Here is a 15,437-nt window from a genome sequence, read left to right as displayed (position 1 = left end):
CCTGTGACTTTTGAAAGTGGAAAACGATTGTCAGGAGGTTTAGGAAGGGAAGTACAGATGATGGCTATTGTGCAGCGAGTGAATATTTATAGGGTTTACAAAAGGCTGGACTTAGAAAGGGATACAAGTCTGCTGCAGAGGTAGAGGTGGATCCGTAAAGTTATTTGTACAGGAGGATAAGGATTTTCAACTCATGTACCAGGGACAAGATGGAGGCAGTGCCAAAGCAACAGAGGTTTGGCAGGGGCACAAAGACAATTAGTTGAGCAATGCAGATCCAGAGTTAAGACATCTCCACTCCAGACTCTTACAGCCTTCACCAGTTGTTCTAGGGGTCACATCATTAAATGGGACACCCAGCCCTGGGGACTAAGCGTGGCAGTTGAATGAGAGTCCATCCTCTTCTCCTTATTTGCTCCCCACTTGATCCCAAGTGCAACACATACCCTCAATGGCAATCTGTTACCAGCCGGCTAAAGCAGCCAGCCGAGACTATCTAGGGCAGGTATATTGGGAAATTGGAACTTTAAATAAATAGAATGCAACAAAATAGGGTTTATGGAGGGTGGAAGTCAGGTGGCAGATAAAGAAAGATTGAAGATTGAGTTTTGATTAGAATTTCAGCAATTATGGAAATAGACAAGGATGAGGGTGAAAATATTGACATATAGGCGACAGAGATTGAAGCCCATTTTGTGATTGAGAAAGAGGAGAGTGTCCGTGTGCGAAGAGAGTGTGCGTGCAAGAGAGAGAGAGGGGCAAGAGGGTGTGTGTATGTGTGAGAGAGAAAATGAGTTTGTCTGGCTCACTTCCAGCCTCAGGATTTTCACTTACCCTCACAAACCAACACATACTCACACAGCAGGCGAGGGTGAGTGAATGAATAAGTGAGCACCCTGAGCCGGACACATGCACTTTCACCCTCTAACAACACTCTTATTGTCAAATCATTTTAAAAAAAGTTTTAAGCCATTTAACACATTGACATTGCTTTATTTTTGCTCGACAAGTTGTTCCTTTTCTTCATACCTCAACATTTTTTTGGAAATTCATTTTAAAGATGAGCCAAACTTTATCATTCCAAAACCTGCTCATATGCCTCATGAATGAGAAAAAAGTAGAAATGGTGTCCCTGCCACTTGCAAAGGTTGGGTGATCCAGCTTCAGGACACCAGCCATGACATAACTTTGCTAGTCTTGCATCTTGCCAGTCCTTTGTGGCGCATCCTTTTGTCAGGGTTATTGGCTACACTCTGATTGCTTTGCTTTCCTATCAGATTGTTTGTTAAGAGCCTAATGAATTATTATTAATTGCAGTGGAGTTCATTTTTAAATGCTAAATACTGTTGTCCATCTGAGTGGAACTGAATCACCACAAAGAGAATATTAATTTGATGTGGACACTATTATATTTATCAGATATATTACATCAAATGATAAAACAATATTAATGTCAATTATTCTGACATTCATGCAAGATCAATTTTAAAGATTAAACTTTAACTACTAAAATCTCACCAAATACTCAGTCTGAGGGCGGAATCAGGGGAAGGATAGAATCAATGCCAAGGAACAAAATTTTGGTAGGGGTCCAAAAACAATTAGTCCAGCGACTCACTGGCCAGATGCAGAGTTAAAACTCCTCCATTCTACACTAACTCTTCCAGCTCTCACTCGTGGCACCAAATGTCACCTCCTGACAATAAGACCCCGCCCAGGGCTGCGGAGGGAGCAAGTGCTTGAATGAGAATCCATCCTCTTCTCTTAAATCTCTCCCCACTCGAGACCAACACTTATCCTAGATGGCCAGCTGCTACCACCCTTACCGACAGTCACCGGGACTCCCCGCTTAGCTGTAAAACTCCGCAATTTAGTGACACTCCCGCTTCCTGGCAGCTCATGGGCTCGGAACTATAAACTGAACACTTGAGGGTGGGGAAGACGGGGAAGGACCGGAAGTCTATATTGAACATTGGGGAGGGATTACGGAGAGGACCGGAAGTGGCCGGTTGTTGTGGCAACGGGGAGGCCGACATGAAGCAGGATTTTGGTTTGATGGTAGCGGGGACGCAGGTCGTGTTGGCGGCCTCTGGAGATGAGAAACATCCACCGGAGAACATCATCGATGGGTGAGGACCTGGGCGTCACTCCGAGGCGGCCTCGGCGGGGGGGGGGGGGGGGACAGGCTGCAAGGAGTGTCCAGGGTATCAGTCTCTTCTCTTCTCTTCAGATAACAACCACAACTGGTATTCAGGTAGTGCCTTTAGCAAAGTAAAACAGAGCAAGGTGCTCCCCAGAAGCGTTATCAAACAAAATTTGACACCTAACCACACGATTAAATTATAGCAGATGACCATAATCTCTGTCATCTGTCAAACAGGTAGATTTTATAGAGTTTATTAAAGAAGGAAGAGAATTAGGGAGCGAATTCCAGGGATCAGGGCCTTTGACAGCTGGTGGCTCGACCATCATCGGCAGAGCGGTTAAAATTGGCTGCAGTCAAGAGGCTGGAATTAGCTAAACACAGTTTCTGGGAGGGCTGTGGTGCTGGAGGAGGGGTGGGATCATGGGAATCATTACCCATATTTTTGCTATGAACTGCCATTGCCATTCTTTGTCATTGCCCATCTGAAACTGACTGCAACGTCAGAACGTAATGCAAGTCTGAAGTCATGGTCTGTCATTCAGGGCACCACCATCACAGGCTGTGCTGTGGCCTCTACTCACCCAGAGCTAACAATCATTGATATCACTCTGGTGTAACTGGGTTTTTAACAGAGATGCGATTTGTTATTTTTTAAAAACTGAATTCATTCCACTGCTTTTTGTTTCTTGGTCGGGTGCCTGTGAAAAACCTTTAATGTGATTGGCTGATTGGATAGCCTGATGCGATAACTCCAGCTCCATGTTTGAAATGTCCAGTAAAGAATGCTGCAATCAGTTGCGGTTCCACTGTACAGTGATAGAGATGAAATTCTCACAGAGAAATGCTACATCTTTCAGCAAGACGTACTTCGTCAGCGGTGGGCACTCTTGCTTTGCGACTGATCGCAAAATACAGGCCAATGATAAAAACGGCTTGTATTTATATAGCATCTTTCACACCCTCCAGATCACTTATCAATAACAACGATCCCATCTTCCCACCAAACCCCAAACATTAGCCTGCATGTTTACACAAACAAATGACAAAAAGGAACCAGGGATCACCCATAGTCACCCTTAATACAAACAGCCCCCCTGCCCCCAACCCTCCCACACATCCCCCCAACTAATGTTCGATGTTATCCAGTTCTTGAAAGTGCATAATGAATAATGCCCATGAATTGTAGAACCCCTCCGTCCTTCCCCTCAGTTCAAACTTAACCTTCACAACCCGCCACGCCAGGGCACAGGGTGGAGAGGCTGCCCTCCATCCCATCAGGATTTGCCTTTGGACGATCAACGAGGTGAAGGCTACGATATCTGCCTCCGCACCCATTTCCAACCCTGGCTGGTCTGACACCCCGAATATGGCCTCCCGGGGGCACCACTTTAGAAATTCCAGTTTCACGGGCACCACTTTAGAAATTACCATAAAAACCTCCTTCCAGTAATCCTCTAGCTTTGGACAGGCCCAAAATTTATGAACGTGATTAGCAGGCTCCCGCAACACTCACACACATCTACTCCTTCAAAGAATTGGCTCATCCTCGCCCTCATGAGGTGTGCTCTGTGTACCACCTTCTGCTGTATCAGCCCCAACCTCGCACATGAGGTGGAGGCATTTACTCTCCGGAGCACCTCACACCAGACCTCCTCCTCTATAACCTCTCCCAACTCTTCCTCCCACTTTGCTTTGATCCCTTCCAGTGGTGCCTTATCCTCTTCCAAAATAGCTCCGTAAACCGCTGACACTACCCCCTTTTCCAGTCCCCTTGTCGTCAGCACCTCCTCCAGCAATGTGGAGGCCGGTTCCTTCGGGAAGCTCTGTATCTCCTTTCTGGCAAAATCCCAAACCTGCATGTATCTAAACATTTCTCCCTACTCCAGCCCATACTTCGCTTCCAGCTCCTTCAATCCCTCCAGATCACTTAAAGTGTTTTACAGCCAATGAAGTGCTTTTGAAGTGTAATCACTGTTGTAATGTAGGAGACACAGCAGGCAACTTTATGCAAAACAAGCTCACACACACTGCAGTGAGATGACAAATCTGTAATTTATGTTCACTGAGGGATTAATATTGGGCATGGTGTCTTTATGTACATCTGAAAGGGCAGACAGGACCTTGGCTTAACATCTCGTCTAAAAGATGGCACCTCCGGCAGTGCAGCACTGGAGTGTTAGACTTGACTTTGGTGCTCAAATCCTGAACTGGACTTGAATCCAGAACCTTGTGAATCAAGAGGCGTGAATGCCACCTAACCAAGGTTGACACGTACAGTAACAATGGTGTGAACTGAGAGCCGTTATAGATATGCAAGCTCCCTCCAGCCCCAATTCCATATCTCATCAGTCCTACCAACCTCCCCTTCCCATATTTTCGATGCTGGTTGCAGCAGACAACTTACACGTGACACCCCCAATTTCGCTAGTTCTTATTTCCTCACCAGATCGGCTGAGATCAGAAGCTTGGCCTGCAGAGCAGCAGAGAAAGAAAGATAGAATCATTGTTCTCCAGTGAGTGTTCCTGAATGATTCAGGTTTTTAAAAATTCATTTACGGGATGTGGACGTCGCAGTTGGGACAGCATTTATCACCTTAGTTGCCTTCAGAAGATGGTGGTGAATTGCCTTCTTGAAGCACTGCAGTCCGGGTGTAGATATATCCAATGTACATTTAGGGAGGGAGTTCCAGGATTTTGACCAAGCGACAGTGAAGGAGCGGAGCAGTGATATATTTCCATGTCAAGGTGGTGAGTGACTTGAAGGCGAACCTCCAGGTGGTGGGGCTTCCAGGTATCTGCTGCTCTTGTCCTAGATGGTAGCGATCGTGGGTTTGGAAGGTGCTGCCTAAGGAACCTTGGTGAGTTACTGCAGTGCATCTTGTGGATGGTACACATGCCTGCCACTGTTCATCGATGGTGGAGGGTTTAATGTTTGTGGAAGGGGGAGTAATCAAGCGGGCTGCTTTGTCCTGTATGGTGTTGAGCCTCTTGAGTGTTGTACTCATCCAGCCAAGTAGAGAGTGTTCCATTACACTCCTGACATGTGCCTTATAGATGGTGGGCAGGCTTGGGGGGGGTCATGAGGTAGGTTACTCACCATGGGATTCCTAGCCTTTGACCTGCTCTGGTAGCCATGGGATTATTGTGGCAAGTCCAGTTCTTGTTCTGATCAATGGTAACCCCCAGGATGTTGATTGTGGGGGATTCAGCATTGGTAATGCCATTGAATGTCATGGGGCACGTATCCTCTTGACTACCTTGGGTAAATAAAGAGATTACCCGAAATGAGCAAGGTGGCACAGTGGTTTGCACTGTTGCTTCACAGCACAAGGGACCTGGGTTCGATTCCTGGCTTGGGTCACTGTCTGTGCAGAGTCTGCACATTCTCCCAGTGTCCCTGTGGGTTTCCTCAGGGTGCTCCGGTTTCCTCCCACATGTCCTGAAAAACATGCTCGTTAGATGAATTGGACATTCTGAATTCTCCTTCAGTGTACCTTAACAGGCGCCGGAGTGTGGTCACTAGGGGATTTTCACAGTAACTTTATTGCAGTGTTAATATAAGCCTACTTGTGACACTACTAAAGATTATTATTATAAATGAAACATATGATCAACTTTACCCAAGAACATATGAATTAAGAGCATGAGTAAGCCACTTGGCCTCTCAAATCTGTTCCGCCATTGAATAAGATCATTGCTCTTCTGATTGTAACATCAGCTCCACATTCGCACCTACCCACAATAACCTTTCAACCCCTTGCTTATCACAAATCTATCTATCTGTGCCGTAAAAATATTCAGCGATACTGCTTAACCGCCTTTTGAAGAAGAGTTCCAAAAGATCACAATTCTGAGAGAAAAAATTCTGTCTTGAATGGACGACCCTTTATTTTTAAACACTGATACCTAGTTCTATATTCTCTCGAAAGAGGAAACATCCTCTCCACGTCCACCCTGTAAAGGTCCCTCAGGATCTTATGTTTTAACCAAGTTACCGTCTAAATTTTAGCGGGTAGAACATAACCTGTCCAACCTTTCTTTGTAAGTCAACCATCTATTTCAGGTATTAGTCTAGTAAATCTCTGAGCTGCTTCCAATGCATTTACATCCTTCCTTAAAGAAGGAGACCATTACTGTACACAGTACTCCAGATATGGTCTCACCAATGCCCTGTATAACTGAAGCATAACCTGCCTACTTTTGTATTCAACCCCTCGCAATAAACAGTAGTGTTCTATCATATTTCCTAATTATTTGCTGTACCTGCATGCTAACCTTTTGAAATTCATGCACCAGACCAACCAGATCCTATTGCATCTCAGAGCTCTGCAATTAGATTATATGCTTTTTTATTTTGAGATAGACAGATTTTTAATCAGTATGGGAATCAAGAGTTATGGGGATAAGGTGGGCAAATGGAGTTGAGGACTATATCAAATCAGTCATGATCTCATTGAATGGTGGAGCAGACTCGATCGGCCAAATGGCCTAATTCTGCTCCTGTGTCTTACGGACAATTTCACATTTTCCCACATGAAACTCCTTTTGCCAGATCTTTGCCCACTCACTTAATCTGTTGACATCCCTTTGTAGCCTCCTTGTGGCTTCTTCACATCTTACTTGCCCACCTATCTTTGTGTCAATATCAGATTTAGCAATCATAACTTTGAGTCCCTTCATCCAAGTCATTTATGTGAATTGTAAAAAGCTGAGGCCTCAGAACTGATCCTTGTGGCATGCCATTCATTCCATCCTGCCAACCAGAAAATGACCTATTTGTGCCTATTCACTGTTTCCTGTTAATTGGCAATCTTCTATCAATACCAATGTTCCTCGCTAAAGCATGAACTTTTATTTTCTGCAATAACCACTGATGTGACACCTTATTAAATGCCTTCTGGAAATCTAAGTACACATCCATCAGTCCTCTCTTTCAACAGCATATGTTACTTCTTCAAAACTCTCCAATAAATTGGTTAAACATGGGGCGGGATTCTCTGCTCAACATGGCCCCGGTGATTCTCCCCGCGCGATGGGCCGTGTCCCGCCGGCATCGTTCTCGTGTGGTCCTACCTGGTGGGACCTCGGCGTTCTGGCTGCAGGGGACGGCCTGGTGGGGAGGGGGCCTATGTTCCTCTGCTCCGGGCCCCTGTAGGTCTCCGCCATGTTGCAGGTCTCTGCCATGTTGCGTCAGGGCCGGTGCAGAGACGGCAAGCCGCGCGCATGCGGGAACTCACGCCGTCTGTGCTCGTGCCCATATCGGCAGCTAGAGCTGTGCTCCAGTGAAGTGCTGGCTCCCTGTGCGGCGCAGGATCGCTGATCCTAGGGGCCAGATGCTGCAGTCGTAAAATGCTCTGAATCTCGCGCATAATTTCCCACTCACAAAACCATGTTGACTCTGTCTGATTACATTGAATCTTTCTGAGTACCCTGCTATGAAGTCTTTAAGAATAGTTTTGAATATTTACCTTATGATGTTAAGTTAACTGGCCTCTAGTTTCCTGCTTTCTGTCCCCCTTTTTGACTAAAGGTGTTACATTTGCTATTCTCCAAACTAATGGAACCATCACAGATTCTAGGGAATTTTTGGAAAATTAAAATTAATGCATCAACTATATTACACATCTTTTAAGTACCTAGGATGAAGTCCATCTGGACCTGTGGCCTTGTCAGTTCACAATTCCAACAATCTGTTCAGTACCTTTTCCTAGGTAATTGTAATTTTCTTGAGTTCCTCCCTCTCTTCTATTTCCTGATTGCAACTATTTCTGGTATGTTACTTGTATGCTTGAGTGAGGATCGATGCAAAATACCTCTTCAATTCATCGGCTACCTCCTTATTTACATAATTAATTCCCGAGACTCACTTTCTATAAGACCAAAGCCCACTTTGTTAACTCTCCATTTTTAAATTATCTACAGAAATGCTTACGATGTCTTTTTATTTCTAGCAAGCTTTCTGTCATGCTCTAATTTTGCCATCATTAATCTTATAGTCATTCTTTGCTGTTTCTTATATTCTGTCCAATCTTCTGTCATGCCACCGATTTTTGAGAAATTATACACTTTTTCTTGAAGTTTGATATTATTTTTAATTTTTTTAGTTAACCACAAGATGGTGGGTCAACCCCTTGGATATTTTTATTTCTCATTAGAATGTAAAGAATTACAAATCATAGCTCAGATGCTGGAGCATAAACTTTGGCTGATTTCCTCTCCTCTTCCTAACTATCTACCCCCTTGGGATGCTGATCATGTACAAGGTGCTATATAAATGCAAGTTGTTTCTGTCTAGGCTCATATGAAGAATGGCTATCTCTTCAAGGATCAACAGGTGGCATCTACTGTGAAACTAATCAAACATGGATCAGAAAAGAGGGATGAAAATTATTTTTTAAAAATGCCAAGTCATAGAAGTATCTATGATCTCTCATAATTCTGCTTACAGTAATACTGAAACATTTTGGATCACGACAGGAATGTTCCCTCAAGAATTTATCCTAAGTTTTGCTAATCTTATAAAAATTAGCTCTGTGAAAATTCACTGTTATAATGGTAAGATTTTTGCTCTTTATTAATAACTATTAAATAATATTAAGAATTTATTGTAACAAATGCAGTTTTACCTGGTTTTGTAGGTGTATAAAATAGGATGCAATGAACAAAAGTTGTTAATTATTTATTATCTATGCTACTGAAATTCAGGTATAGTGAATAAATATTGAGTTTTGAGGAGTGTATATTTCAGTGTAAGTTCACGAATAAACATGTAACCATCTTGTTACTGTTGATTAGAATGCAGAAAGACAACAAGACTCAAAATAATTACAATATATTTTAATAGTAACACCTATTTGAATCACTGTTCCAGTGCACAGCCTGAGTATTGAGAAAAGCGTTGCAAGAGATCCAATAGATTTTGAACCTTTAACAAATAGTGGTAAGTGCATTCAGCAAACATTTTAATGAAATCTTCAAGATGACTGTGGAAAATAATTGTTTTGTTCTAGGTAATTTGGTGATTTTCCTCGTGTGCTGTCTTTTTTACCAGAACTTGAGCGCTCTGAGGAACAGCTTCAAATGGAGGAATTTACAGTAAGTACATACATCTTCCATTCGATAATATAGTACTCTGTACAAAATGATTATAGGTAGGTAACTCACCAGGCGACTAGTGAGCAGCTTGATTTCTTGCATGCCACTGAAGTTCTTGATTTCTACAGCACTGTTGCAGCAGAAAGCCCATTACCTTCCAATGGTGAAAAGTGGGGGAAATTCAGTGTTGTACAACGTGCATTTTATCATCTTTGATAGTTAGTTCAAAATAATATTCATTATGTTGGGAGCACAAGATGCACTGCACATAAGTGGAGCGAATATATAAAGGATTTAGATGAGAAAGAAATGGAGAGGCTCTTGTGAAGCATCATGGACTAGTTGGGCTGAATGGCCTGTTTATTTGCCATATATTTGATGCAATTCTGTGTAAAAACATCCATCTTAAATATTGATAAATGCAATTTACCTATGAGTATGTTGTGACTTGTGCATTATATACATGAGAAATAATGCCATTTTATTAATTCAACAAAATCAAGTTTGATTTTTATCCTCATCTCTCTATATAGGCTTTATCTTTCTTGACAACATTAGCCTCCAGCACCTAGCCTGATTAGACACTATTCATACATAAGGATTGACCAGTGTAAAAGCTGAGAGCTGTTCCTATCCCTTGATTGTGTTTTCCAGTAGTTTTCACTGAACAGGAACAGACAGTTTTTTTCTTAACTCAAACATCAAAGCAATTTAGCGCCCCTTTGTTCCATTAGTTGTAATAATCTAACTGAGCACAGAGCAGGAATCAAACCTGGAACCTTTTGGACTATGTAACTCTGTAATGCATTCACCAGCATTTCTACAACTAAGCTAATGAATAGCAGTATTTTTTTTAAAAGGTAATGTGAAGTAACAAAGTATATTTCTTATGCAGCAGGATGGAACCAGCGCCACACACCTTCGGTTTCTCATAAAATCTGGTTTTGATCACTTTGTGTCAATACACAAGGTTACAGTGGAAGGTACAGAGGAAAGTGCTTGAGTCTATGCAGCACAACTGTTGAAGAACAAGATTTTCAAACACTGAAGCTGCACAATATTACTAGTACAAATATTTTAAAATTTTTTTAGAGTACCCAATTATTCTTTACCAATTGAGGGGCAATTTAGCGTCGTCAATCCACCTCCTAGTACAAATATGTTGTCAATATTTGTTACAATGCATAATTATTGATCCATATGAATAAATTCTTCTTGTTTTGCTACACTGTCATAGTCGTCTTTAGTAACTCCTGAAAGTATCTTTTATCAACATCTGAATAGTCCATCACAACTACTGCAACATCTTCAACTTGCACTACTCGGAAGGTCTTTCTCTGGTACATGATTATTTTTTCTGACACAAGAGTAATTCCAGACCCACCAACAGTACTTGTACTGTACTTTCTTACTTTCCACTGCTTCACCTCATTCTGCCAGTCCACAGACTTTGTTTATTGGTCACCACACTAAACTTTCAACCAATACTTAAGCTTCTGAATTGAAGACATTCATGTCAATTTTGCTTACAACTATGAATTGGTTTTATATTTAAAACAATTTGGGGTACTAAATGTAACATAAATACTCCATTCCCTTTCGGATAAATTATCTTTTCCACTTAATACAATGAAAACATTCAAAACATTGGTTGAGTAGTAATTGTTTAATATACAGAAGTACAGAATATAAAACTTCATCTCACTTATTTACATGCTCTTAGCTACATTTCAGAACATCAGGCCACAGCTTTCTCTGGTTTGGGCTGTAAGCTTCATAAACAATATACCTAAAATCTTTGTACTTGCAGTGATTGACCTTAGTTTGTATCCTGTAGCTTTTGGCAAATAAAGCAGAAAATGAATATTACATTTGACATAATCATCAGTTCTTATTGCTGGAAAGTTGAAAAGTAGGATCTGAAATATTGACACTTTCTAACTAGAAGTAATTTACTTTGTTGCACAGGATTTCTTATAAAATAGCAGAACTCTTACAAATGTTTGTTTTACTTCTGGTAATTTTTATAAGCAATGCTGTATAGAAATCATAGAGTAAGATTATTAATTTCCATAGGAAAATATTTTCCTGAATGTGGAATGTGATATACACATATCCCTTTTGGATATATTACATGATTCTGTAGACAATGGAAGTGGAAAGAACTAGAGTTTGAGAAACATTTCTCCATTTTCAAATCTCTGATTTACTGTAAATTTATGGAATAATTTCAGTATTTTCAGGTGATTTATATGTTAGCTTTGTGCACTTCTACAAAAAAAATCTTCTCAATAATTTTGATTAGCCTGACTAGGGAGAATTGGAATAGAGGCAAAGGGTGACAGATGATATCCTGGATTGGGAGGGCCAGAATACCACTTCAAATCTTCCGGGCCCACTTTAATTATTGATCGAGGCTTGTACTTTAGGACTGGAACTTTCAGGCAGATATAAACCGTGTTCATTTTGGAATAATGTGCCTGTTTTTTCCCTCAGGTTTTATTAGTATTGTCAGTGTTAAACAGTAAACTGTTCATGTACCATGATTTTTTCCTTATGCACCCTGCAGCACCCTGCCAAGATGGAATTTACTATCTTATCTTTCACAGGCTTTAATGAGTTATTACAATTTTTCTATGTGTGAAATCATAAAATAATCATTAACCAAGACACAAATTGTTCTTTTTCTGTATTTAAATGATCAAATCCCAGTCATAGAATCACTACAGTGCAGAAGGAGGCCATTTTGCCCATCGAGTCTGCACCAACCCTCTGAAAGAGCACTCAACCCATGTCCACTCCCCCATCCACTCCACCCTATCCCCATAACATAACCTGCACAGCCCTGGACACTAAAGGGGCAATTTAGCATGGCCAATCCACCTAACCTGCACGTCTTTGGACTGTGGAAGGAAACTGGAGCACCCAGAGGAAACCCATGCAGACACGTGGAGAACATACAAACTCCTCACAGACAGTGACCCAAGGCCAGATTTGAACTCTGGCGCTGTGAGACAGCAGTGGTAACCACCATACCGCCCTAGTCACCAATTTAAAACTGAGAAAATCATTGGCAATTTAGAAAATAAACCTTTGTTGATTTGGTTATATTCTTGATTTGGTTATATATATTCTACCATTTCCTTGTATTTGAAAGTGTTGGAAAGTTCTCTCTCAAAATTACAACAGTGTTTCCTGGTGGTAGTGATTCCGCCATCTAGTGGTTTAACTTAGTTTTTGTAAAACTAATCGTACTTCTTCTGGTTTATATCCCCAAGGTCTCATTTCACCCTGAAAAACAAAAATTAGTTGTATGGATGAATTAAACACAATTTTTTAAAAATCTCTTTGCCATAGTTTAAAAAAATTTTTTTTTTTTTTTTTTTAAAAGAGTACCCAATTCATTTTTTCCAATTAAGGGGTAATTTAGCGTGGCCAATCCACCTAGCCTGCACATCTTTGGGTTGTGGGGTGAAACCTACGCAAACACGGGGAGAATGTGCAAACTCCACACGGACAGTGACCCAGAGCCGGGATCGAACCTGGGACCTCGGCGCCGTGAGGCAGCAGGGCTAACCCACTGTGCCGCCCTCTCTTTGCCATAGATAATGATTCATTGACTTGCCTTGTTTGTAACCCAGCAGATTTAAGGAACCATATTCTTCTCCTCCAAAATAAATACCTACCTTATTTTAATCTTCTTATCCATGAAATTGGGCTAATGTCGATTATTCTTTCACAGCCACAAATGCCCAGTTTAAAACACTAAATAAAATACTCCCTGTTTTCTGTTTCTATAAGTTTACATGTTTTCTTTCACGATAAAATTCTAAATAAAATTGGTATAAACACTAATTATACATGACCACTATACTCAAATAGTTGAGGTCAGTCCTAATGATGGAGGCTGGTTAGCTCCTATAACCAGATGGCTGGCATGCATTTCACAATAATGTTAATGGCACGGATTTAATTCCTGTTCCATCTCAGGTCGACCTGTCTCCTTGTCCTGCCCGTGACGGTGGAAGGCAATGGCAAACCACCACTAACAAAAACTGCCAATAAATGGCTCAGGATGAAGCATCAGCACACATGACATGACATTATCAGTCCGAATACAGAACATTTTACTTTGACTCTACACATCTAATTTTAGGAATGCCACAGACCACGACAACATACTGCTGATAAGCTAGCTTAAAAAGGCTTTAACAACCAACATTCTTTAATCATCCAAGTCTACTGCTTTATTTAAACTTTCAGTTAATTCGGCTGATTGTACTGCTACACTTGGATTGAAGATCAAACACCAACATTTATGCAAAAAGTGTTATAATAAAACTTCTGTACCAAATCTGTCATCTATGCTGTTATTGTTGAGCTGATTTCCTCTGGATGAGTGTCATATTTCCTTCTTTCCTACTTCCTATATTCACCAAATACAGAAATCTACCCCACATTTCAATTTTCTCGCCAAACACAAAAAAAATTCTACCCAACTCCAAATATATCCCTCCAAAAATAACAATAAATCTTTAAAATCTTCAATAATTCATAAAATTAGATCCACAAATTTACCTATCACCTCTTCTAATTATTTCAACTATTTTGCATGGCTCAACACCCCAACAGGCCTCATGACCATCATTGATGCTCTGTACATCTTCCCCTAATTGGTTACAGTAATCTAACCTGGGTTTGTCTGAAAGCTAATGCTCGATTTAAGCAATAAGTGTGAAGAATGGCCATTCCCCAACTCTTTGTCGTGGGAGTTTTGTAAATAAAAAAAATAATGTGAGCATACTGCTGCTTTTACTCTTTTTAACAGCATGGAGCGTAGCAAGACAACAAGCAGGTCAGAAGTACAATTGTACGGCAATTAAATTATAGAAGTTTTAGAGGGTCACTGACATTGACGGAGTGGCACAATGGTTAGTACGACTGTCTTACAGCGCCAAAATCCGGGTTTGATTCCGACCTTGGGTGACTGTGATTCTCCCCGTGTCTGCATGGGTTTCCTCGGAGTGTTCCGGTTTTTTCCCATAGTCCAAAGATATTAGGTGGATTGGACATGCTAAATTGCCCCTTAGTGTCCAAAGGTTAGGTGGGTTACAGGGTTTTGGGGATAGGGCGGGGTTGTGGTCTAGGCAAGGTGCGCTTTCGGAGGGTTGGTGCATACTCAATGGGCCGAATGGCCTCCTTCTGCACTGTAGGGATTCTATGTTTCATATGGAATTGTAACCCAGCATGAGTTGACTTCCTCAAGAAAAGTAGGGAGCCAGAAATCAAACGCATTATTCTGCGCTCCTTGACTTGGGCAGAAAGACAATATCAACTCAAAATCTAGTGGTGAAATCACTAAGTGAATAGACAATAGCCACATCATAAGTGTCAAAATACTATGTTACCTTGTAAATGACTCTGTTATTGAGCACCACGTAGAGTCTCTCTGGCATAGCTGCATATTTGGCACTAGTTACATTATCCATAGTATCCACTACCAATGGGCAGGGTGGTTCCTCACTTAGCAATAGCTTTGCTGCATCAAAACGATCACTTAATGTTTTGTGTTGCTTGATATCCACTTTGTTTGTGAAAGCCCAGCCATCTGGAATGAATAGCAACATTTTGCAAATATTGAAAAGATTGCACCACACATGTCATTTTGCTGTAGATGAGATGGGATTTTTAAAACTTGGTAGTGAGTAGAACTAGTCAAACTTTGACATAGACTCAAAACACTCCTAACTTTATTTATGTAAAGAAGAAAGCATAACAGGTGAAATTTAATCTGATAGGAAACCTAGGTAAAGGGTCTAAATACATTTTACTGGACACCACCAGGATTGGTAGATGCAGAAGAGAGGATAAAGTATACGAGGCAGCAATGATGGAGGGAGGGCGGGCACCAAGCTTTGTTTTAAATTTCTTCCCCTCATAAAGGGCATAACTCTCACTAGGATACAGTTTCTTCAATAATAGCACTTGAAACATCCCATTCATTATTTGTTTGTGAGCCACAACAGGATATGCTGACAGGCTGGCTGATTGTGGAGGATATTACAGCAGAACCTAATTTTGTCTTCAGTTGTTTTCAAGCACAGGCACTTCAGTAAAGGGATCACTGCAAACTAATCAAGAGAAGACAGCAACTACAGTCCCCATACTATTATTCCAGCTGAGATCAGCTAGACCC

The 15,437-nt window shown here is 41.2% G+C and overlaps 3 protein-coding genes across 7 annotated transcripts in view; 1 reads left to right on the top strand and 2 right to left on the bottom strand.

Annotated features, from left to right (window-relative positions):
- lrrc42 (leucine rich repeat containing 42) overlaps positions 1-1,978 on the bottom strand; it is a 31,282-nt gene extending 29,304 nt beyond the window's left edge. Inside the window, exon 1 of one of the 3 annotated variants that reach the window (XM_038794704.1) lies at positions 1,827-1,978. Coding sequence is in view for 1 of the 3 variants with exons in the window: in XM_038794703.1 (XP_038650631.1) it covers positions 1,030-1,037 (8 nt within the window). In the remaining 2 variants the exon portion in view is untranslated. Of the gene's footprint in view, positions 1-1,029; positions 1,049-1,518; positions 1,774-1,826 lie in introns of those variants that run through there. The other 2 variants (XM_038794705.1, XM_038794703.1) reach the window with 2 other exon arrangements.
- Positions 1,952-10,467, top strand: hspb11 (heat shock protein family B (small) member 11). 3 transcript variants are annotated; one of them, XM_038794714.1, is made up of 5 exons: positions 1,952-2,129; positions 8,595-8,701; positions 9,018-9,086; positions 9,198-9,241; positions 10,140-10,467. In XM_038794714.1, the coding sequence occupies exons 1-5, from the start codon at positions 2,035-2,037 to the stop codon at positions 10,242-10,244; spliced, it is 420 nt and encodes a 139-aa protein (XP_038650642.1). In that variant the 5' UTR covers positions 1,952-2,034; the 3' UTR covers positions 10,245-10,467. The 3 variants fall into 3 exon arrangements, with proteins under 3 accessions (XP_038650642.1, XP_038650641.1, XP_038650643.1); XM_038794713.1 differs by having other exon boundaries at positions 1,953-2,129; positions 10,137-10,467; XM_038794715.1 differs by having other exon boundaries at positions 2,020-2,129; positions 8,443-8,701; positions 10,137-10,467.
- Positions 10,468-10,892: 425 nt separating this feature from the next.
- dio1 (iodothyronine deiodinase 1) overlaps positions 10,893-15,437 on the bottom strand; it is a 17,105-nt gene continuing 12,560 nt past the window's right edge. Inside the window, 2 exon segments of the mRNA XM_038794711.1 lie at positions 10,893-12,532; positions 14,650-14,849. Of these exon segments, the coding sequence (XP_038650639.1) occupies positions 12,467-12,532; positions 14,650-14,849 (266 nt within the window). The 3' untranslated portion in view covers positions 10,893-12,466.

This window comes from Scyliorhinus canicula, chromosome 4 (assembly GCF_902713615.1).
Source record: "Scyliorhinus canicula chromosome 4, sScyCan1.1, whole genome shotgun sequence".
Lineage (NCBI taxonomy): Eukaryota > Metazoa > Chordata > Chondrichthyes > Carcharhiniformes > Scyliorhinidae > Scyliorhinus > Scyliorhinus canicula.
Note: the sequence above shows the minus strand (reverse complement) of the source record. Positions and strands in the feature narration are given on the sequence as shown.